This window comes from Aulonocara sp. 'chitande type north' Nkhata Bay, linkage group LG22, assembly GCF_057382095.1.
Source record: "Aulonocara sp. 'chitande type north' Nkhata Bay isolate Kocher_YH1m ecotype deep benthic linkage group LG22, A_spYH_male_GT1.1, whole genome shotgun sequence".
NCBI classification, from domain to species: Eukaryota; Metazoa; Chordata; class Actinopteri; order Cichliformes; family Cichlidae; genus Aulonocara; species Aulonocara sp. 'chitande type north' Nkhata Bay.
The window spans coordinates 2,512,317-2,536,286 of NC_141364.1; the positions used below are offsets into that span (position 1 = coordinate 2,512,317).

At 40.6% G+C, this 23,970-nt stretch overlaps 3 protein-coding genes across 6 annotated transcripts in view; 2 read left to right on the forward strand and 1 right to left on the reverse strand.

The window, feature by feature from the left end:
- LOC147303168 (C-type lectin domain family 4 member E-like) overlaps positions 1-6,958 on the forward strand; it is a 47,409-nt gene extending 40,451 nt beyond the window's left edge. The window contains exons 5-7 of the mRNA XM_086281386.1: positions 122-264; positions 5,020-5,126; positions 6,838-6,958. Coding sequence (XP_086137512.1) covers positions 122-264; positions 5,020-5,126; positions 6,838-6,958 — 371 coding nt within the window. The remainder of the gene's footprint in view (positions 1-121; positions 265-5,019; positions 5,127-6,837) is intronic.
- LOC147303169 (uncharacterized) lies at positions 1,894-3,439 on the reverse strand. Its single transcript, XM_086281177.1, has 3 exons — positions 2,964-3,439; positions 2,537-2,819; positions 1,894-2,409 (listed from the first exon to the last, which is right to left on the reverse strand). Exons 1-3 carry the CDS (start codon positions 3,395-3,397, stop codon positions 1,894-1,896), a joined length of 1,233 nt encoding a protein of 410 aa, XP_086137303.1. The 5' UTR covers positions 3,398-3,439.
- A 10,955-nt stretch (positions 6,959-17,913) lies between the features above and the next one.
- Positions 17,914-22,184, forward strand: LOC147303170 (C-type lectin domain family 12 member B-like). 4 transcript variants are annotated; one of them, XM_086281378.1, is made up of 7 exons: positions 17,914-18,070; positions 18,461-18,577; positions 20,063-20,173; positions 20,253-20,365; positions 20,618-20,752; positions 21,229-21,335; positions 22,064-22,184. In XM_086281378.1, the coding sequence occupies exons 1-7, from the start codon at positions 17,914-17,916 to the stop codon at positions 22,182-22,184; spliced, it is 861 nt and encodes a 286-aa protein (XP_086137504.1). The 4 variants fall into 4 exon arrangements, with proteins under 4 accessions (XP_086137504.1, XP_086137505.1, XP_086137506.1 ...); XM_086281379.1 differs by having other exon boundaries at positions 20,253-20,357; positions 20,613-20,752; XM_086281380.1 differs by having other exon boundaries at positions 20,063-20,131; positions 20,274-20,365.
- The last annotated feature ends 1,786 nt before the right edge of the window (positions 22,185-23,970 follow it).

The following is a 23,970-nucleotide window of genomic DNA, read 5'->3' on the forward strand; positions in this document are numbered from 1 at the left end:
TGAATAAGAGAGAAAACCTGAGTTTAAATGAAGCATTTACAGGGAAAATGACAGGAACCAAAGATTCATGTGATACAACAGGACACAAAGTCTGACTTTAAAACATGTGTTTGACTTTAAGGGAAGTGGTGTCCAGAAGAATGGACGAGGTTTGGAAGCAGCTGTTACTTTAAATACACTGAGTGGAAAACTTGGTCTGAGAGTCAAAACCACTGTAAGACCAGAGGAGCTGATCTGGTGATGATAAACAGCAAAGAGGAACAGGTGGGTGTGTTTGTTCATGTCTGTGTGATCTTTGATGGAGCTGACAGTGAGTTACAAAGTTCTTCATACTGTGAATTAAAGCCACACATTGATGATAAGTATACATGTGCAAACATACAGACACATAAACAAAGCAGCACATTCATTCCATCAGAAACACAACAGTTAGAAACTATGGAGGAAAATAAAGGGGAAAAGATTGAGGGAGAGCTAACCTGTAAAAATGAGTTTCAGCCGTTAACAGTCAGCTGACCTGATAGTCTGAGGAAGGCTGTTCCACAGTTTGGCTGCAACAAGCTCAAAAGCACGATGGCCTCTGGTGTTCAAATCAGAGCGAGGGACAGTTGGGAGACGCTGATTAGATGATCAGAGAGGCCGGCTGCAGTGATAAGGTCCAAGAAGCTCTGCTATATAAGCAGGGGCCTGTTCATGCACAGCTTTATATGTTCATAACAGGATTTAAAAGAGGATTCTGAATTTCACTGTAAGCCAGTGAAGAGAAGCAAGAATAGGTGAGATATGAGACTGCAGGCCAGGTTTTGTTTGCAGCCTTGCTGCTGAGTTCTGCACTAACTGCAGACCAACTATGGAGGACTGAGAAATGCAGGTGAAAAGTGAATTACAATAATCAGGCAGGAGAAAGTATGAACTCAAAGTTCCAGATGATTGAATCACAGTAAAGATTTGATCTTTGCAATATTTCTGAGCTAAAGGAAACAAGACTGGCTGACCTTTGACATGTGAGGCTCAAAATGCAGCTGTTGGTTCAAAATGATCTTTAACAGGTGATTGGATGTTACTGGTGAGGGGGACGATGTACTGACTGACCTCCTCAGAGAAACTGAGCCAAACAGCACAACTTCAGTTTGAGATGAAGGAAGTTTAAATCCATGAAGTGATGACAGAGAAGCATTCACTGAGGCAGGAGAGGCTCGACAGAAAAGCATTAGTGTGTGTGTCATCTGCACAGCAGTGCTAGGAGATCCCATTAAAACCATTAAGCAGATGTCACAGGGGCAGCATTTATAAAGAGAACAGAACTGGTCCAAGGACTGAGGCATGTGGGACTCAGATGAGGACACACATTGATTACAGTTTTTCTCGATTGCTAAAACACATTTCTTGAAACTATGCCTCATATTCTCACAACAGTAAACACAAATCCATAACATCTCACTCAATTTCCCAAACATCCTATTTCCAGGTCAAAATGAAGCTCTACACTCAAAACTATTCACTCTTGCTGAAAAACCAAACTTTGCCCTCAGACATCAAACACAAGCCCTCAAAACACACACACTACAACAGAGTTTTGCACACTGGTACAATTAATTCAAAACAATAGTTCCAAAACAATTAGGTTGCTTATGGTTCTCCCCTTCAAAAACCTTTTCACATGATAAACACAAAAGACGCAACCAATGTATGTACAGTGGCACATTTTTATTCATGTACTATACAGTACAACACACACCAAAAAACATTATTCCACCTCAGCATCTTGTCTTTGGTCTGGGTCAGGCCAGAGAATCTCATCCACATCACAGGCTATATTGGCCCTAGCCAGGCAGCGGGGGTAAAATCCTCTTGCATGCCTGATCCACCCCTGGCATGCATCTACTGATATGTCTAGGCAGGCCTCTTCCATGGCCTGAAGGAGGTGAACACGGACATAAGGTTCTCGGTCATACACTTTGCCGAAAATAACTCCTCTATCGGGTTTAGAAAGGGAGAGTATGCAGGCAGAAAGATATTAGAAAACCTTGGGTTATTGGTAAACCAGTCACGAACCAGAGCAGCGCGATGGAAGCTGACGTTATCCCACACAACAACGTAGTGAGGCTGCTCTGGCTGTGCTGGTTCCCTGTAGTCCAGCTGGAACATATGTTGTCTTAAACCATCAAGAAAAGCAAGGAGAAGCATAGTGTTATAGGGTCCTAGTACGGCATGGCGGTGGAGTACCCCTCGTTGGCTGATGGCTGCGCACATAGTGACATTCCCCCCACGCTGACCAGGGACATTTACAATAGCCCGATGGCCAATTATGTTCCACCCCCTTTTCCTTCTTTTGGTCAGGTTAAAACCTGCCTCATCCACAAAGATTATTTCATGGGGAACAGGCCATCCTTCAATCTCAAAGATTCTCTGCAAAACACATAACACAGTAGAGTCAATCGGTACCCTGAACCACAGTTCAAGAGTGCTGCAATGGCAGCATAAACTACCATGCTGTGATGGTACACAATACTTTATACAGTATCAAAACTCATACCTGAACATATTCCACACGTTGGTTTTTCACTCTGTCAGAGTTTCGTTCGAAAGGGACTCGGTATGCCTGTTTCATCCGGAATTGATTCTTTCGGAGGATGCGGTCAATTGTGGAGAGGCTGATGGCATTTATGCCTCGAAAAAGATGATCATCCTCAATCACTCTCCTTTGAATCTCTTGCAGGCGGATTACATTATTTGCAATTACCATGTTTACAAGTTCCCTCTCTTGCTCCTCCGACAAAAGCCTTAACCTGCCTCCACCAGGTGGTCGTCTCTGTGTCCTACAAAAATAGAAGCACTCATTACTGTAACTGTCACACATTCTTTTTACAGGAAAATAATGGAAACATACTGAAACTCAAGAAACATAAGTTCAGTAACTTAAAAGTTACTGTACAAAGCAGTCTTACTGCAAGTACACCTACCTGTTTTCCTCCCTGAAGGTTCTGATGATGGAGGCAACAGTGAAGCGACTCAAATTTGGTTGTACTCGTTGCCCAGCCTCCCTCATAGTCATCCCATGGACAAGGACATGGTCAACTAAAGTGGCTCGAATTTCATCCGAGACTGACTGTCTTCTTGCCCTTGCTCTTCCCCTTCCTTGTCGCCGTCGTTCTCCACCTCCACCTCCTTCACCACGTCCTCCTCCTCCTCCACCTCTCCCTCCTCCTCCACCACCTTCCTGTTGTCCTAGACCACCTCCTCCTCCTCTTTCACCACGTCCTCTTCCTCCACCTCCTCCTCCTCTTTCACCACGTCCTCCTCTTTCACCATGTCCTCTTCCTCCACCACGTCCTCCTCCTTCACCACGTCCTCTTTCTCCACCACGTCCTCTTCCTTTGCATCTCTTTGGATCCATTGTTTCAAACCTGAATGAGCTGACTTTGGCCCTTTTATCTATCCATCGAAGGTTCTGATTGGTGTGTGATAAATTTTGACTCCTAGTGTTTCCACCTGGTTAATTGTGTGCTAATTGAGCTCAAGCTATGCTGACTTAAGTTAACATTATTGCATGCTAGTGCTTTCTAAATGACTACATGGTGTAAGCACTGAAAAATGTAGGGATTTGTGTGTAGAGTTTTGCAGTAACAGTTCACCAAATTTGACTCATGTGTCAAAGCAGGGAATAGTGTTTATAGTTCAGGGAAATGGGTGAGCTTTTTGAAAAATAGCGTTACGGTTTTGAAATTTTAGTTTAAAAGCCTGGTTATAGTGTTTAAGCAATCGAGAAAAACTGTAATATGAAGTATCTGTTTGATAAGTATAAAGAAAACCATGTGAGAGCAGCACCAGTGATGCCAGTTTGTAGTGTGTTAATAAGAGGAGCACCATCAACAGTATGAAGGCTGCAGAGAAGTCAAGCAGGACTCAAATGGAGTCTTTATCCCAGCGCAGAAGAATCTGGTTAGTAACTTTCATGAAAGCTGTTTCAGTGCTGTGGTTTGTCTGGAACCAGGTTGGAATTGATCAAAGATCTGAAGGAGCTGACGAGCAACTTGATTTAAAACAGTGGGATGTAAGGAGGGTTGATCCCACTCACAAAGACTCTGGCTGTTTGAAAGTCAGCTGAAATGAAAGGGACTGGTTTCTAATAGAGAGAAGTCAGGGGGAGATGGCAGCAGGAAGGAGTTTGAACTCCAACAACAGAACTGGAGGAGAGACTTGGGGCGGTTGAAGAGGTACAGACTTGAACTCTGACCTGATACTGTTGATGTTGCCAGTGAAGAAATCTAAAAATGTCCACAGTCATTAGAAGACATGGGAGTGACAGCAGTTTGTCTCTGGGAAGACAACACTGACTGTAAGCCTGTCAAAGATGATACATCTGTGATTGGATAGTAGGTCAGACATGTGGAAGGTCAGCGTTATGTGTGTGGCCGACAACATGATGCACTACATGAAATGATGCTGCAGTGTTCATCAATTGTGTGGCAGTGTTGTTAGAGGGATCATCAATAAGTAAATTAGACTCATCTACTAAAATGACTTTATGAACAATAACCGATGAGAGAAGATTAGAGAATCCATTCAGGAAATGATTGCAGGATTTGGGAGGTGGATCGATTACAATACAGCAAACTGGAGATTCACATTGAATTATGAAGGAGAGGAATTCAAAGCAGTTAAAGAACCAGGATTAAATGGGAACCAGTTCAGATGATCCTTAGAAACCAAGTCAACACAAAACATTGAAATAACAGAAATGTTATAAAATGAGAGAAATCCTCATAATCCAGATTATTTTTCTGATTCAATCCAACTGAATCAAATGATTTGTTAACACTGATTCCACTGCAACACTGACTGAGCTACAGGAGGAGCTGATATTCATTGATTCTTTGGCTCTTTCTGATTTCTGCACAATGGAAGAAAAGTTTCATCACAGTTATTCTTCCTTCAGACATGTTCACAAGATGATGTCACTACAACAGAAGTGCTGAATTATGACTGGAGACAATATTTGTGTCTCTTCTCAAACAGGAATTTGTCAGTAAATTTGCAGGATACTCTTGGATTGGTCTGAGAGCCAACCAGACATCAGGAAGATCTAAATGGGAATGGGTGGACGGATCAGCGCTGACACAAACGTGAGACATTAGTTTGTTTCTATTCCAGAGTTATTATTTAGAAGTGAAACACTGATGTTTTGGAAGATGGTAAGTAAGTAAGTAAGTAAAATTTTATTTATATAGCACATTTCTAGATAGAGATCACAAAGTGCTTTACAAGATATAACAGATTAAAAAGACAAAATACAAACAAAGTTAGCAAAAGGCAGTTTTAAAAAGATGTGTTTTTAGCTGTTTTTTAAAAGTAATCAATGAATCAGCGGATCCTAAGTCCTGAGGAAGGGAATTCCACAGTCTGGCGGCCACAGTAGCAAAAGCTCTATCACCCCTAGTTTTCAGTCTCGTATACTGAATGACAAGTAGGCCCTGACTACTCGACCTCAGAGACCTACTAGGGGCATAGGGCTGTAAAAGTTCAATGATATATGGTGGTGCTTGTTGTTGAAGAGCCTTGAAAGTTAAAACCAAAATCTTAAACTGGACTCTAAATTCAACAGGAAGCCAATGTTACTGCATGAGCAACGGTGTTATATGTGAAAATTTAGAAGCTTTCGTCAAAAGTCTTGCTGCAGCATTCTGAACGATCTGCAGACGCTCCAAAGAACCTTTATTTAAACAAGTAAACAGGGAATTGCAATAGTCCAGTCGTGAAGAGATAAAAGCATGAATAACAATCTCCAGTTCGGTATAGGATATAATAGAGCTCAATTTAGAAATATTTCTTAAATGATAAAAGCAAGACCGAACAAGAGATTTAACATGACTATCTAACGTAAGAGCAGGATCAAGGATAATCCCTAAGTTCCTGACAGATGGTTTTACAAACGTTGAAAGAGGACCAAGAGCATTTATTATACTGGGTATATGTCTATCTGGGGCACATAAGAGGACTTCGGTTTTACTTTCATTTAGTTGGAGGAAGTTTTCAGCCATCCAGCCTTTAATGGTTTCCAAGCACACATTTAAAAGCCGCAGCTTAGAAGCCTCTTCCGGTTTAAAAGATATATAGAGTTGGATATCGTCCGCATAACTATGGTAACAAATATCCTCAAAAGGGCTCAAAATGTGCTGATCAGCAATACATGAGCTGAGCTATTTTCCAACAGCCCCACAAACTGAATGTAAAGAAAAGCAGAAATCCTCCTTTGAATGAACAGCTGTGCTTGAACTCTCTTCATCTGCAGTCTGTGATGACGTTCAGTTACAACAAGTCAGTTTGAAGGAATCAGGATTGAAACATGTTCAAAGCAGCGACCGACACATTTCACTTTGTTCAATTTGTCTTCATGTTTTTGTGCTGTAATGTTTCTTTTCTCACAGAACAAAAAGTGTTTCAGAGAATTCCTGTCTCTTCTTCTTTGGTGTTTGTAAAACTTCAGAACATATGAAGGAAGAAGCTTCAGTAAATATGACCTGATAGACACACATTTCAAAGTGATGTCTGTAAACAGCTGACAAAACAGTTTCAAACAGCAGAAAGTCAGCTCTGACTTCTTTTTATTCTCCATTTTTACAGCAGGAAGATTTCATATTCATCAAAGCTTGAAAGCTGTTTTAGTGTGCATGATGATTCTCAGAGAAAAGTCTAAAGGAGGGAAAGTGGGCGAGAAACCTGGGAAAGAAATACAGCAAATATTGGAAATATTCCAAAAGAGACGCATATTTATATGAATGTGACAATAGTTATGAGTTTAGTGCAGTTTCATATCAGATTTGATCTCTCTGACAGGTTCTGGGGAGAAGGATGGTCAGATCCTTATTTTGGATACCGTGGAGTCTGCTGTGACGATGATGGGAAATGGACGGGGTCATATGATCATGAATCAACGACCTTCATCTGTGAGAAATGAGTTTGGTGCTTTGATGTAAATGTTTGAATAATCCAACCAAAGACACCTCACTATGAAATGTCCTGCATGAGCCTCAGACTCAGCTTACAGTCTTTACTTGTTCATTCTGCATCATATATTGATTACATATATTGTCCCTCTGTGCTCTGTGCTGTACAGTAAGGTTGGAAGTCATCCACACAAAACCTTGAAGTACTTCATTACTCTGTAGTTCCAGCAAATTGTTCTAATAAAAGTCAAAGTGCAGCTTGTCTTTACTTTGCTTTACTTGGTTTATTCATCAGTCTGTTGGTCCTAAAACTACAGTAAATGTCTTGTTTCTAAAAGTTCAGCAAAAAATATCAAATGTGGGTTACTGCTGGTTAGTTAGTGTGACTTCATACAAACCTGTGTGTTACACCAGTGGAAGAAGCTTTTCCTTCATCAGTCTTCTTGTTTCTTACTATAGGGCTGAACAGCTACACTAACACTCTCTGGCTCTATGCTGCCCCCCTGTGGTCACAGTTGTAGTCAGTGTTGGTATGAAATGTTTGAAAGCTTCAGCACCACAGACAGCTGCAGGCAGCTCCACCCTCTCTGTACCATGTCTTTCTTAAACAGAAATAAGACAAAATAGAAACAGTAGAAGAAAATATAAAAGGCCAATTCAAATATAAAATAGACACAGCGGTCTGCAGCATCAGCAGAAGTGATACAAACAGGTGCTGAGATGCAGTGAACATAGAGCAGCATTATTATTTTCAGACTCGTGGATGGGAAATAATACATACAAATACATATTTAGATATTTCTTTTACTGCATGTTGACTGTTTATATGAAATATATTTATATAAATCACAAAATAAATAGCTGGTGTCTAATATGTGTTTTCAGCGCCTAAAGTGGAAACTGGTGAGGAAAATGTACTCAAAACAAGGCTTTACTTGCACAGTCTCCCCATCAGTTTATCAACAGACGTCTCAAATAACAGAAAAAATTGACATACAAACATGGGGGGATCAGACTGAAAGACCACGCTGCATTTTAGATGAAGCTGCTGTCCCAAATACTTCCATGTTAAAACTTTGAATCTTTAGATATTTCAGGGTATTTCAATCGTTTCCCACATTTCTGAACACATTTAGAATAACGACCACAGCACGTCTTATATTTTCAGTGACCAATCTAAAGTCTGCAAACATTTTCATGCACCAGCACATCACAGAGCACAGATGATATCATCACATCTGTCAGGACAGAAACACTAGCAGCAGTAAAAAGTACTGCAGAGGCTCAGGTTTGTGTTCAGCCCAGGCTCTGTGCTGCAGCTCAGCCCCTCTCTCCCCACTTTCTGTACTGTTTCAATGGTCTCTGTCCAAAAACAACACTGAAGAAATAACTATGGGAGTAGTAGAGTTCATAAACTCAAATCATGTATGAATAAATAAAAATATAACATTAATACATGCTGTATAATTTGTTAAATAAACTTTGGACAAACCCAGAAAGTTGATTCTGTTTCTCTGCATGTTGTGTTTTGTTTTAATTTTAATCATGAAATATAAAAGTGGTGCAGGGGTTTTGGTTTTTCAGGCCTAGTTTGGACACCACAGTCCTGCAGACGAGGACTCAAAATTTTATTACAGACACAACAGTGCAGGTCCAAACATACCTGAGTGAACCAAACAGTGGAAGACTGAAGAATCCCCACGAGTACTGGGCAGGACTGAAAATGTTCATCCCAACTTGTATAAACTTGCTGTTGCTTCTTCGGCTACACCTGCTTCATCTGTGAGCTGTGAAAGGGTTTTTTCTAAATCAGGTGAAATCATCTCAAAAAAAGAGAAACTGACTGATGCAAAACACAGTGGAAAAGATTTTATTAAATAAAAATAAAAGGTTATTATGATATAAAAATAAATTACATGTTGTATCATAAAGATCATAAAGACAGATTAAGATTATATTTGGAATTTATGTACTGCCATCACAAACATTATTCACTAATTCTATTCTTTCTATTCTATTTATTCTATTCTATTCTATTCGTTCTATTCAAAGCTTCACACCAAAGTTATGTCATTATAATGTCTTTGCCTGTTTTACATTTATTGTCCACTTGATGGCACAGTAGAGCAAGTGACACGTCATGAAGCGTCGGCTCATAAGTGGCCAGTTGGATGGAAAGCTTCAGTGCTTCATGAAGCTTCATCTTGGCACCACTAACAAAACCTCAGGCAACACATTAAACTAGAAACTAAGAAACTGGGAAACAACTGGGAGGACACAGAACCCATGAAATTCACAGGAACACAGCTTGATGGGACAACATGACAGAGACCAGAGGGAGACAGACAATATTTACTCAGGAGGAGATTAGTGCAGAGTGGACACACCTGGGGAACACAGCTGAACAGAATCTGATGAGACATGAACACCAATATAACGCACACAAAATGGGAGATTATCAAAGTAAAACAGGAAGTAACAAAAACACACTGAGACTCAGATGGCAATATGTGAACTTGACACTTTAACTGTGGATAAACAGACATGAGGACATGACAGACTGAGGAGACAAAAAAAATAAAATCAGGAACTAGAAAATAATTATCCAAAAGAAAAACTCAAAAACTGGGTCATAGACCCAGGACTGTGACAGCATCAGTGTGCAAGCACAGTGAACACAGAGCAGTAACTGTTAGTAAAGCACAGCTGTGACTCAGCTATCTGAGCAGAAAGGTGAAGGAAGAGGCATCAGAGTGTAAGAGGACATGCACATCTACGACAGTACAGACGATATCAGAGATAATCAAAGAGATTTTCAGTCACAGGAAGAAAATGATGAAAATGTTTAACTCTCGTCTGGTGTTCATATTTTTGTTACTCAGCCAGTGTTGACAGGTCTGGTGGCCCCACCCCCATTATTGTCATATTAAATCAATACATTCATAAATAATCAAAACGCTCCTTTTACATCCTCACATCATTTGTATAAAAGCAGTTTGATCAAAGGTGGGTTACTGCTGGTTAGTTAGTGTGACTTCATACAAACCTGTGTGTTTTCCTTCATCAGTCTTCTTGTTTCTTACTATAGGGCTGAACAGCTACACTAACACTCTCTGGCTCTATGCTGCCCCCTTTGGTGACATTTCATGATGATATAAAATATTAATATTAAACAAAAAGTTTGCAAATGCACATATTTAAACACATTGAACTATGGAAGTTATATTTATATTTAGAGGCCTAAACATCTAAAAATGGTCTCATATTATTTTAGTCACAAAATGTTTCAGCTTCACTTCTATTTGATTCCAGTCTAAGACATAACTGTCAGGTCGAGGTGTGGAAGAGAGGGAAGGACTCGAACGCAGGACTCAGAATAAAAAGAAGTCTTTAACATCCAGATATTTAATGAACAAGAGCGAGCTGGAGCTCACAGAGGGACATACAGGGAACATAACAGATGTCTCGAAGAGACAGCACTTTATACACAAACAGCTGATTGGAAAACAGGACACAGTTTTGGGGGGGAGCTCCCAATTCTTACTAAAGAGTTCAGTGCATTAGTGATGGATCTATTAAGGTGGGATAAAGTTTTTACAACAGCTCTCACAAATCTTTTCCAATATGGTTTCAAATCTATCAGGACTGTCAAGAGCAGCTTTGTGATAAAAACAAATATCTGTGATGGAGAGGTAATCAAAGAGTGTCATGCTAAAATGCTCTGGGAAAAAAGAATCCTTTGGGAATGTGCTCTTCACCAGGTGAACTGTGACAACATGAATCAGGATTACTGAGGGAAATCTGGAGTTAGTTTATTAGGGTTGAAAATTGAAGGCAGCTGTTTGAATTATTTTATTATACACAATGCAAATGGGCTCATATGAGTTGGCACTCTGTCTTTCGAAGGTCGAAAGCTTAGAGACATAGAGTGCACGGGGACTTTGCAGCAACGCTTACATACACATGAAAATGGTTTCCTGTAAGTCTCTGGGTGTCATGGTCCTGGTCGTTGACCCAGCGTTTTGTGTTCATTTTGGTGTCATCTCATGTGTTGTGTTCATTCTTATTTTGTATTAGTTCTTAGGGTTTGGTTCATGTGATTAGTGCTTTAGTGTTCTCCCTCCTGTGCTCTGTTCGTGTCCCTGAGCTTGTCTTTGTGAATTTCCTGTTTTACTTTGAAGGTCTGTGTCTGTTATCACTGTGATGTTGACCAGCAGGCGTTTAGGAGTCTTGTAAGGGCGGCTTCAAGATGGGGTCCGCCATGCTTCAGCATTTCGGCGAGGATTTCGTCCAGGCCTGCGGCCTTTCCACTCTTGAGGAGTCGGATCGCTGTCTTGACTTCAGTGATGCTGATTTGTCCGATATCGACAGGAAGAAGATCCATGGAAGGTGCCAGGTCTTTGGCCTCGAACCGTTGGGGTGGCTCAGGTTGGTTCAGAGTATCGCGGAAGTGTTCGACCCATCGTTGGTCTCTTCCTGTTGGTAATTGACTTCATCATGCGACGATCAGTTGACCAAGCTGGCATCGGTGTGCCCATGGAACGAAACGCGTAATCTCACTGACTTGGACTTCGCAGATGACATCGCCCTGCTGGGCTCGACTCAGGAAGACCTCCAAAAGTTGACCGCGGCCCTGCAGAGGGAGGCAACGAAAGTTGGATTAAGAATCAGCGCCAAAACAACCAAGGTACTCCGAGTTGGCTATGCACGTGCCCGCATTCCTGTTATGATCAATCAACAACGTGCTGAAGAGGTGGAGAATTTTACATATCTTGGCAGCATCATCTCGAATGACGGGGTCTCTGATCGGGATGTCGACGCCAGAGTAGGGAAGGCAGTTGGTGTCCTGCGACGTCTCCAACCTATTTGGAACTCGACCTCCCTGAATGTAAGGGTCAAGATCAGACTACTGAACTCTATCGTCTTCCCTACTGCACTTTACGCTAGTGAAACCTGGCGCTCAACAAGTGCAATTATTCAACACCTGAATGTGCTTCAACAACGTGGCTTGCGGCGAATCCTGAGAATTTCCTACCGGGACCGAATAACAAATGAGGAGGTCCTACGAAGAGCAGGCACCCGCCCATTAGCCGATGTTGTTGCAGAAAGGCGCTTCCGCTTTGCGGGACATATTTTACGCCTACCCCCTCATCGCCCAGCTAAGATTGCCATGGCATGGCATCCACGCACTGGCAAGCGAAAGCAAGGCCGACCAAAGACCACATGGCGTCGAACATTTATGGACGATCTGAGAACTGTCGACATTGTCTGGGACGAAGCTGAAGCAGTCGCTGCTGACCGACATCGATGGAGATCACTAGCTGCCCGATGCGCCGCCCGGCGTAGGAGGAACTAAGTCTAAGTAAGTCTGTTATCACTGTGTCAGCTTGTGTCTTCCTGTCGTCTTGTGAATTAGGTTCAGCTGTGCTCCCCTCCTGTGTGTCATTACCTGATTACCTTGTGTTTGTATATATAGTGTGTGCCTGCCTGTGTTCCTCATCGGTTCGTCTGTGTTACTCTGTTGTTCTGCAGCTTTCTGCTCCACAGCCTGCTCTTTGTTCCCAGCTCACCTCCTTATGTGTTTCCCTGATTGTGACCTTGTGAGTTACGGTTTTGTGTTTTGTTATTTTTAGTTCTCCCCAGTTTAGGGTTTTGTTCAGTTCCGCCCTCACTTTTGTTACTGAGCACTGTAAATAAACCTCACTCGCATCTCCACCACTGTCTGCAACTTGGATCCCCATTCACGCCACCACACGATAGCTGCACCAGCTGTGACACTGGGTCAGAGAGTCCAAACTAGGTATCCTGAACCAGACCTTAGAATCAGTAGAAGAACAATAAATAACAACATTAGATAACCAAGGCTACGCAGGGTGTGTTTTTGTGTCCTTGTGTCTCTGATTCCAGGAAAAGAAGCAGATAGGAGGTCGAGGGAGCAGCAGACGTGGAGTGAATGAGGAGTTGTAGCAGACTGCCACGCCGCTTCTGGAAGAACATAGTCATAATAATACATGTTCCTCTTGTAGTATAAAACTGTACCGCCCGCTCTGAGGGTCATCTTTGGTGTGAGGCTGACTCTGGCATCACATCACAGTCCAGTGCTGTAAAATTGGAATTTCAAATACCAAAGCAAATGAAATCTTTTTAATAGACAGATATTTTCTCCTGAAATTCCTTCTGACATTTTGAACACGACAAGCTTCAGTTGAAAAACAGAGTGACTGCATCTCTATTTTGGTGGTGTCTAAGACCTGAAGACACACGCAGTAAGTGGACAAGCTCACTGTGGCCGGTTGGGAGAAGCTGGAACTAAATCCTATAAAACACATTTCCCTCAGTCGGGCTCAACAGCAGAGCAGCTCAGTCAGAAACATTTCATGTGTGTGCTGGAAAATAAAGTGTGTGACCTGAAGAGGCTGTGGTGGCCAGTCTGTGCTGAGAGAAACACACCAGTGACACAGGGCCCGACCTCATATTTCCTGTGACACTCATGTGCTTCTACGTACTTATGATGTGTACAGAGTCATGAAACCAGGAAGACTCATGAAAAAGGCATTATGTGCCGATTATTGCTGCTGACTTATATTTATAAATAACTTTTTAGCTTCTTTTTTTTATTTTAAACAAACTCTCAGTAAAAAGTTTGCTAACCACAATGCAAAGCAGAAATGAAGTTGGCCCCTCTGTTGGTGGTTTGGTCTGCTGCTACTTCCTGTTTGATGTCTATTAAAAGCTGCCCGACTCAGAAACAAACCAGACAGACACTGAAGCCTCGTCAAACACTCTCACCCACCAAGATGTCCGCAGAAATTCAAGCTGCAGCAGATTTTAGAGTGAAATACAGCAGAAGGACCCACAGTGATGGACGACAGAGAGAGTACAGCGAGGTGCAGATGATAGACGATGGAGAGCAGCATCCTGATGTTGGGATACAAGAAGCTGGTAAGTAGGAAGCAACAAACATTTCAAAAGTTTACAATGAAGGAGGGAAGTGCTGCATGACTCTAATGGCTTATCCAGCAGGAGCTCTTCGGTGGTGCAACAGAAGTTTAAAAACAAACTTGCTAGAAACTGTGTGGAGCACAAATAACCTCAGAAAACAAGTTGATGTACATTTTTCAGAGCCAATTATAATATTAGGTTTTTTTTAGGCTTCAGTGACACAGGCCTAGACACAAGTTAGTAACCCATTGGTGGCCTTCGTACACTATTGCTGGTAGATTGGTCTTGCAACGTTTGTGTGGAAGTGATCAAGTGTGTTGCATCGAGTGCGATGCAAACTAGAAACAGAGAACATTTACCTTCAGGGTTAAAGTTGCTAAAGCCAGTTTGTACAAAAGGTTCAACTTTTACTTTGAAGGTAAATGTTAAAGAAGAATCTTCATACACAAAAGTGAATTATGGAGTTCCACAGGGTTCAGTGTTAGGACCAGTTTTGTTTACATTATACATGCTTCTGTTAGGCAGTATCATCACAAGGCATAGCAGACATTACCACTGCTGTGCAGATGATACCCACCTTTATCTGTCTATCAAGCCACACACCAATGAGTTAAACTGGCCATCATTAAGTGGTCTCTATGCCTGCTTGGCTGGGACCTAACATCTCAAAATAAGTCTTCCTGTGAGCAAATTATGAAGATTATTCATAATTATCATTATTAATATTGTCCTTTGCTTTAAAAGAGGTTTGTCAGACACTGTTGAAGAATCAATACATGTGGGAATAAACTAAAGATATGATTTTGCACCAAATTATATCAACCATGTTTTCCTCCAGTAGAACATTTTACCTGATTTCCTGTAATTCTCAAATATACAAGACCAACTTGTTGGAAATGTCATTATTACTACAAGGCAGATCCATTTAATTAAGGCATGCACCAGTATTAAAAATCTCAATTAAAAAGAAATCAGTAATATTATTATATAAAAAAGTTGGGTTTTTTCCCTTTAGGTGTTGACACTCAGAAGAAGCTTCCAGCTGGGAAACGAAGCAGTTTCAGAGGTTTTGAAGTGAACCTGGGAGTGCTGTATCTGCTGATTCTGGCTGCAATCACGACACGCTGTGAGAAATTTTATTACCATGTTGTGTTATCTCTCCAAAACCCCATGTACTTAGAGACTGTGTCTGCACCCAAACCAACAAAAAACAAATGAAGAATGTGGATTATTAAACATTAGGTGTCTCTCTTCCAAATCTCTGTGAGTACATGAATTAATAATTGATCATCAAAACTGTCTTACTCTGGCTTACAGAAACATGTTTACAGCAGGATGATTATATTAGTTTCAATGAATCAACACCTCCAAGTTATACTAATTGTTAGAATTCTCTACCCTTAGGCAGGATCGTGAGAAGACATAGCATACAGTTTCACTGCTATGCAGATGACACCCAATTCTATCTGTCCATGAAGCCAGATAACACACACCAATTAGTTAAACTGCAGGAATCTCTTAAAGACAGAGACTTAGAAACTAGACTATGAACAGAACACACAGCTGGGTATGAGGGAGACCGCAACGCAGGACAGAGGGAGATGCAGCCATAAATACACACAAGGGCAAACATAAAGACTGCTAATGAACCTAAAACATAAACCATAATACAAAAATGACACCAAAACACAAGAACTCAAAAACACTGGGTCACAATGACCCAAACCATGACATGTTTTTCTTACAGGCTTTTGACAGCATGGCTCTCTGTTGTTGAGTAAATGTTCGATGGTTGCTTCAGACCACTCATAGTTCTTTGATTATATTAACAAACGTGACAGGAAACTGAAGGTAACAAGATATTTTACCATTTCTGCTTTTAGCATATTTGCATTGGGATCTTTTTTTTACCCACCCAGTTCAAGTGCATAGTTATAGCTGAAGTGGCTGCTATATGACAAACATGTTATAGTGAGACAAAAACATAACATTTAGATTGGACCCCATAACAGTGGCAGGCAGCCTGCATGCTTCTACCAGTAGTTGGACCGGATCTGCCCACAGTTTTTCCTATCTTTGGAAGGCTGACACTCCACTGTTTTCCTCAGCTGTCAATGAGTGATAAACATCAATCTTTATTTACTCTGGAAAGTGTCATAAAACTTTGTGAAAGGAGTCAGGGAAGCTCAGCCATACTGAGGTTTGAAGATAGGTTGAAATGTTGGTAGTTGAAGTCAAAGTAAACTTTAATATCTCTGCTATATAAAGTTCAGTTTAAAGAGAGACGAGACAACGAGGCTCCAGTTCCATACAGTGCAAGAGAAAACAATAAATCTAGGAAGAATAAGAATAATAATAAGAATAAATATATATATACTTTGAGACTGAGGTAAGGGGAGCAAATAGACACATATACTAGTGTATATTTACTTTACTTTAGTGTATAGTGCTGTGTTTTTGCCACTGTTAACCATGGTTAGCCTCCGTTAGCTGCTGTTAGCTTTGGTTGGCCTTTGTTAGCTGCTGTTAGCCGTGGTTAGCCTCTGTTTGCTGTTCTTAGCTGTGGTTAGCCTCTGTTAGCTGCTTTTAGCCTTTGTTAGCTGCTGTTCACTATTGTTAATCAAGCTTTCTTTGAAGTGGCAGTAACTTTGTTGGGCTTTAACGTTGAGTGAATAAAGCCTCCTATTATGTGAGAATGAAATCAAACTATTTACCAAAGTGTAAGTGTGATTTTTAGAACACTTGAGCCTAACATCTGCTGGTATAATAATAGCTTATACCATGCTGTTGTTATGTTTGCTGTCCTTCTCTTGTTCCTTTGCGATGAGCGGGTTGCATGTCTAATCTGCTGACAATAAGTAATTGTTACAATATCAAGAAAAAATAAGTATGTCTATGCACATTTCATGTGTTAGACTCCTGACTTCAGCTCAGGAGATGAGGGATGAAGTGAGGATGAGGAGGAGCATTTTATTAAGATTCTGTTCAGGTTTTCACTTCTTCTTCTTCTTTCAGTGTTATTCCGAGCGAGCCCCTCCAAGATGTAATCTAGTTTGCACTCAGAGGTCTTATTCTGAGTATTCACGGCAGCCGTAAGCTTCTCCAAGATCTTATCCGTGCTGCACTCAATGAGCCCATTTTGAGAAACTCACGCCTCGTCCCATCATTTCAATCCCAGCGGGCAGCCTTGTGGGGGTTTGAACAGCCGGTTCCGCTTTTTTAATTCTTCGATAAGTCAGGGCCAAGCCAGCTCCGATCAGCAAGGACCCTGTTATCATGGTTCCGAATACGTAGATATCTTCAGCACTCAGGCTCACCCGAGCCCAGACTTCTCGTTGAGAAAAGGGTGTCAATTGCATTCAGGGACCAGTTGATCAAATCCATAATTCCTCTTTTACGTTTTAGAGAACAGACTGTGAGAGAATGTTCCAGGGAAAGTAATACAAAAAACACGAGACTAGAGAAGGACATAAGAGGCTAAGCAGGGAAGCTAAGGGAGAGGAGGAGGAGGGGAGGAGAAAAGTGCGACTTCCTTCGTCAAGAGCAAGTGTTAAAACTTAACATGTTTTTCTATCAAGCAAAAGAAAAAGGTGTTGCTGACAAAGAGACATTTCCTGCTTTGTGCACACTGTGAGCATGAGGTGTGAATGTGGTTGTGGTTTGTTTCACCATGAGCTCACCTTTAGTTAAACAAAGAAAAATGAAATTATTTTTGTTTCATGCAAAATGTTTTTACACTTTTCTGAGTGGCTTTGCAAATATAAATACAATGAAATGTTCTATTTGTGTGTTCCACCACACTGGAGGTTTTTATTCACATTAATTAAATGAAAGTTTGGGTCTGTGGTTCTTTGCATGCTGCCACTTCCTCAAAGCTTCTTCCTGTCTGAAAGCAGACAGAAGGCTGGACAAGAAACACTGAGAGCAGCATCAGTACAGAACAGCTTGATATCTACCAGGGTCAGTACTGCAGAACTGTTAGAGTACAGCTTAAACTCCTGCTCAGCGTCTCAGTCCTCTCACGATGTCCTCAGATATTTATGCTGAACCAGATCTATCAAAGAAGGTGAGATACAGCAGAAAGGAGGACGGAGCAGAGTGGGAGCAGAGGGAGGTGGATATCTACGAGAGTGCAGATGAGATCAGAGATAGTTATGATCATTTTCAATCGGAGGAAGGAGGTAAGTCAATTATAAAAACAAATGTACTGTAGAGTTTGTAGAGCTCTGTGAACGGGAAATTTATTTACACACTTTAGTCACAGCGCAGATGTTATATTTCTTTTGTTTTTGGCTAAGCTGATACAACCTCAACCGCAGGTCTATTAAGCCTTTCATGCATGAATTACTTTTCAAAGAGTTTTTTACATGTCCACTTAGGTGGACAACATACATTTGAAATTAAGTATTTGGTATGGAGTGACGCATCAGTGTCCAATGTAGTGGTTTATGTGTAAGTAGACCATCAACACTGACACAAATACAAGACAACAGCCTGTAGTGACCACTATGTGTTAATCACAGAGTGACAGGAAATAAGCACAAACCAACATCCACACTGCTTTCTAACAGGACCACAGACTCTGAATCCTCCTTCAGTCCTGAAGGGCTCTTTCAGATGTGCTACACTGGGTCTAAGAGTGCTGTGCCTCCTGATGTTAGCTGGGATCATCATCCTGTCCATATGCTGTAAGATAAGATACAACCTCTGAACTTCTCCTGCAAATGAATGTATGACTGATACTGAATCCCAGCAGCCAACAAACATGCAGCTTCACAACCAGAACGTGTCCTTCTGCCACAGCAAATACAGGAAGTACATGAAGCCAACACAGAAGCAGCAAACACTGCAGTTCCTTTAATGACCACTGGAGGCTGATGCTGAAAGCGAGTCAGTCCCCACAGACTCCCATGTTAACATGAGCACCTTTGCTGCAGTAAAAACATGTTTCCATTCAGGACCAAATGAGTTTTGGTCTCTAAGGATAGTTTCCTCTTCATAAAAACTGCACGGTGGCATTTTAAATGGAATTCTCTGATCAATAATATGAGCTGCTGTGTGGTACAGCCTGACCAACACGTTGGTTTTGCTGACTGAGCTTCTAGTATTTCATCAGTCTGTTACTTAGCACTGATTAGCAGGTGTGTGTCTGTGTGCATGATTCCTGGCTCATATCTTGTGTGTGTTGTGGAGTGAATGTTCTTGTTGTTCCTTCAAACTCTTCACTCAACACGCTGATTCTGTGATTATCTCAACAAAGCAGACAGGCAGCAGCATCTGCTGCAGACTGATGCAGGTGCAGCCACACTATGTTAGACAGTGGCCGTCTGTCATTGTGCGACTAGTTAGTTCACTTGCTGTATTAAGCAGGTAGCTAACAAGCTAATGTTAGCTCCATTCATCTGCTGGGATATATCAATGAATCTTTTTTTATTACATCAAATCACAACAACAGTTGCCTCGAGGTTCTTTATATTATCAGGTAAAGACTCCACAATAACAAAAACAACAACACAGAGAAAACTCCCAGCAGCTGCTGATGTTTGGATTTTAAGGTGGTTTGATTCTATGTTTTAAATCAGTTGATGATCTTCAGCTGACCTTTAGCTCCTGGTGGAGCTGTGACAGACTTAATGCTGGATCAGCAGAAACATCACAAATCTATGATGTGAGAACAGAGACGCCTGCAAAAGGACGTCTGAAAGCAGGAAGTTCCTGGAAGCTGCAGGAAGAAACATTTATTAATTATAAATAAGCAGAAAGAGGAAGTGTTGAAGCCTCAGAGCAGCTTTGACTGAATGTAAAAAGACATATTTTCAGTGAGAACAGGCACATGTCACATGAGTCAGAATCTATTCTTTCAAAGCATATAGATAACATCTCTGACTACAGGTGTAGAAATGCTGTTTGACTCTTCACCTTCTTCCTCCACACTGAAGCACAATTATTCTGAATCTTGTCAGTGGTTTTTGTTCACAGTTGATACGTATTTAGCTCATCAGATTTCCTGTAGTTCTAACACCTCCACCCACAGGACATGTTAAAGAGCAATGGCTGCAAGTTTCTGACTCTTATTGATATTTGACAAAGCAGAGGAAGAAGATTATTTCTGTTCAACATTTCACTCATTTTATTTTATTTTATTTTATTTTGGTTTCACTGAAATATTTCAGATGCTTTGAACAAGAGTGAAAACAAAAGACTTCATGCTAAATGTGACAAACTGAACCACGTTTACAATGACACCAAAAAGAATCACACTGAGCTCCAGGATGAACTTCAAGGTAAGCAAACACCAAGTTCTTATATCACAGATATATTTGTAGAACATTTTAACTTAATTTGAATCTTTTTTCTCTAAAGGCACAAAAACCAGCCTGACTCAGTTACAGAGCCGTTATGATGAACTGAGTAAAAACCACAGTCAGTTACAGGAAGAAGTGAAGAAGCTGAAGGAGAAGATAGAAGGTAATAAAGTTTGAATAACTGATAGAAAACATCAGTGTTACACAGTGATAACCTGATTGTGTCTTTGTTTTGAATCCTAAATGTTTGATGCTGTGTAACAGTTTCTCTGTATAAATGTAAGTTTCAGTTCATTATGAATAAGAGAGAAAACCTGAGTTTAAATGAAGCATTTACAGGGAAAATGACAGGAACCAAAGATTAATGTGATACAACAGGACACAAAGTCTGTCTTTAAAACATGTGTTTGACTTTAAGAGAAGTGTCCTGATCGATGGATGAGATTTGGAAGCAGCTGCTACTTTAAATCCACTGAGAGGAAAACTTGGTCTGAGAGCAGGAGAGCCTGTCAGGATAAAGGAGCTGATCTGGTGATGATAAACAGCAAAGAGGAACAGGTGGGTGTGTTTGTTCATGTCTGTGTGATCTTTGATGGAGCTGACAGTCACCTGTTACTTGTGTCTTTGACCTGCTGTCAGTCTGTGACCTGCTTCCTGTCTCCACTCTGATGGATTTCTTGGATTCTCCTTTTTTGTTGCAGACACATTCAAACGTAAAGTTTTTACACATTTGACAAACATTTAATTTACACAGAAATGTTATAAAATGAGAGAAATCCTCATAATCCAGATTATTTTTCTGATTCAATCCAACTGAATCAAATGATTTGTTAACACTGATTCCACTGCAACACTGACTGAGCTACAGGAGGAGCTGATATTCATTGATTCTTTGGCTCTTTCTGATTTCTGCACAATGGAAGAAAAGTTTCATCACAGTTATTCTTCCTTCAGACATGTTCACAAGATGATGTCACTACAACAGAAGTGCTGAATTATGACTGGAGACAATATTTGTGTCTCTTCTCAAACAGGAATTTGTCAGTAATTTCAGAGGACACTCTTGGATTGGTCTGGAAGCTAAATGGACATCAGGAGGATATGAATGGGAATGGGTGGACGGATCAGTGCTGACAGAAACGTGAGACATTAGTTTGTTTCTATTCCAGAGTTATTATTTAGAGGTGAAACACTGATGTTTTGGAAGATAGATCAGCAATACATGAGCTGAGCTATTTTCCAACAGCCCCACAAACTGAATGTAAAGAAAAGCAGAAATCCTCCTTTGAATGAACAGCTGTGCTTGAACTCTCTTCATCTGCAGTCTGTGATGACGTTCAGTTACAACAAGTCAGTTTGAAGGAATCAGGATTGAAACATGTTCAAAGCAGCGACCGACACATTTCACTTTGTTCAATTTGTCTTCATGTTTTTGTGCTGTAATGTTTCTTTTCTCACAGAACAAAAAGTGTTTCAGAGAATTCCTGTCTCTTCTTCTTTGGTGTTTGTAAAACTTCAGAACATATGAAGGAAGAAGCTTCAGTAAATATGACCTGATAGACACACATTTCAAAGTGATGTCTGTAAACAGCTGACAAAACAGTTTCAAACAGCAGAAAGTCAGCTCTGACTTCTTTTTATTCTCCATTTTTACAGCAGGAAGATTTCATATTCATCAAAGCTTGAAAGCTGTTTTAGTGTGCATGATGATTCTCAGAGAAAAGTCTAAAGGAGGGAAAGTGGGCGAGAAACCTGGGAAAGAAATACAGCAAATATTGGAAATATTCCAAAAGAGACGCATATTTATATGAATGTGACAATAGTTATGAGTTTAGTCCAGTTTCATATCAGATTTGATCTCTCTGACAGGTTCTGGGCAGAAAGACATGGGAATGCCAAATATGGTCACTTTGGAGTCTGCTGTGACAGTGATGGGAGATGGATGCTGTCTTATTATTCTTATTCAATGACCTTCATCTGTGAGAAATGAGTTTGGTGCTTTGATGTGTCACTGATGATTAAGTGCTGGCCATTCTGTGTCACGATCCTGGGTCTTATGACCCAGTGTTTTCAGTTTTAGTTCTTTTGATGTTCATAGTGTATGTTTAAGCTTTTTAGGTTTCCTTTGTTCATTTGCTTATTAGCTCCCCTTTGTGTTTTCAACCCCTGTGAAGTCTCCCTTGCCCTTCGTGTGTTTCATGTCTGTTGTCTTATGTTGTCATGTCTGCCTCTCATGTTTCCTGTTTTATTTTGAAGAGATCTCGTGTTTTTATATTATGGATTATGTTTTGAGTCCTTTGTTGTACTGTTTCTTGTTTCCCTAGGTCTCAGTTATGGTTATCATAGGTTTAGTTCTTTGGCTTTGTAATATGGCTTCCCTGTGTTCAATGTGTCTACTGTGACCTCTTTGTACCATGTTTCTGGTCCCTATATTCTGTCTTCTCAGTTGCTGTTAAGTTTGCATGTTTAGAGTTCAGTCAGTGTGTTTCCTGTTTTACTTTGAAGGTCCATGTCTCATGTGAGTGTTTCTAGTTTTGCTTCCCTTGTCTCGTCCAGCGTGATTACTCCCAGCTGTGCTCTCCTTCTGTGTCTTGTTCCCTCGTTATCCCTCTGTGTATTTAAGCCCTGTGTTTCTCTTTGTCAGGGTCGTAGTCTCCTTCATGCTGTGTGTGAGTCTCCCCGTGTCTCCTGGTATACTTTATGATTAGCTTTCCCAGTTTAGTTTTGCATTGCCTGTGTTCTATTTTTCCAGCAATTAAAGCTGTGCTTTTGAGTTCAAGTTCTGTCCCCGTGAGTTTGCGTTTGGGTCCTCTCCTGCCTGCCACACAGCCGAAACATGACATGATGTAAATGTTTGAATAATCCAACCAAAGACACCTCACTATGAAATGTCCTGCATGAGCCTCAGACTCAGCTTACAGTCTTTACTTGTTCATTCTGCATCATATATTGATTACATATATTGTCCCTCTGTGCTCTGTGCTGTACAGTAAGGTTGGAAGTCATCCACACAAAACCTTGAAGTACTTCATTACTCTGTAGTTCCAGCAAATTGTTCTAATAAAAGTCAAAGTGCAGCTTGTCTTTACTTTGCTTTACTTGGTTTATTCATCAGCCTGTTGGTCCTAAAACTTCAGTAAATGTCTTCTTCAGTTTCTCTCAAACAGCTGAAGGTAGCTGCTTCTTTTTATAGTTACAAATTAGGAACTTTAAAACAGATTGAAATGCAGAAAAAGCATGTTTGGCAAATTTCAATTGTGTGAATTAGTGAAGAATATTGATTTCTGATGTAAAGTAAAGTAGTAAAGTAATCATGTTGAAATCTGATTCCCTCATGTAATACCACTTTGAACCACAAGATGGTACAGTAAGGCAGCATCTAGTCTGAACTGAGCTCAAATTTGTACTGTTGCTTTTGCACTACAGCAAACTCTGGTTGTGTGCTGCCCGAACAGTTTTATGTAATATTGGCATGAAATATTAATACTGATAGGAATGGAAGCAATGTCAGATTTAAAAAGCCTGAACTCTTAAATGTACCCCTACATTTAAAATAGATAAATAATACAATAAAAATGGCAATTAACATAAATGGTATTTTGTTGAGTCAAGTCTGTGTCTTAGATCAGTGGTTCTCAAACTTTTCACAATAAATACCCCCTCGTAAAATATGGCTCTTGAAGTACCACCCTTATGACCGACATTAAAGTACAGTAGTGTAGGTCTATTTAACACCATATACTGTTTACACCAGACAATTGTATTTCTCATAAGAG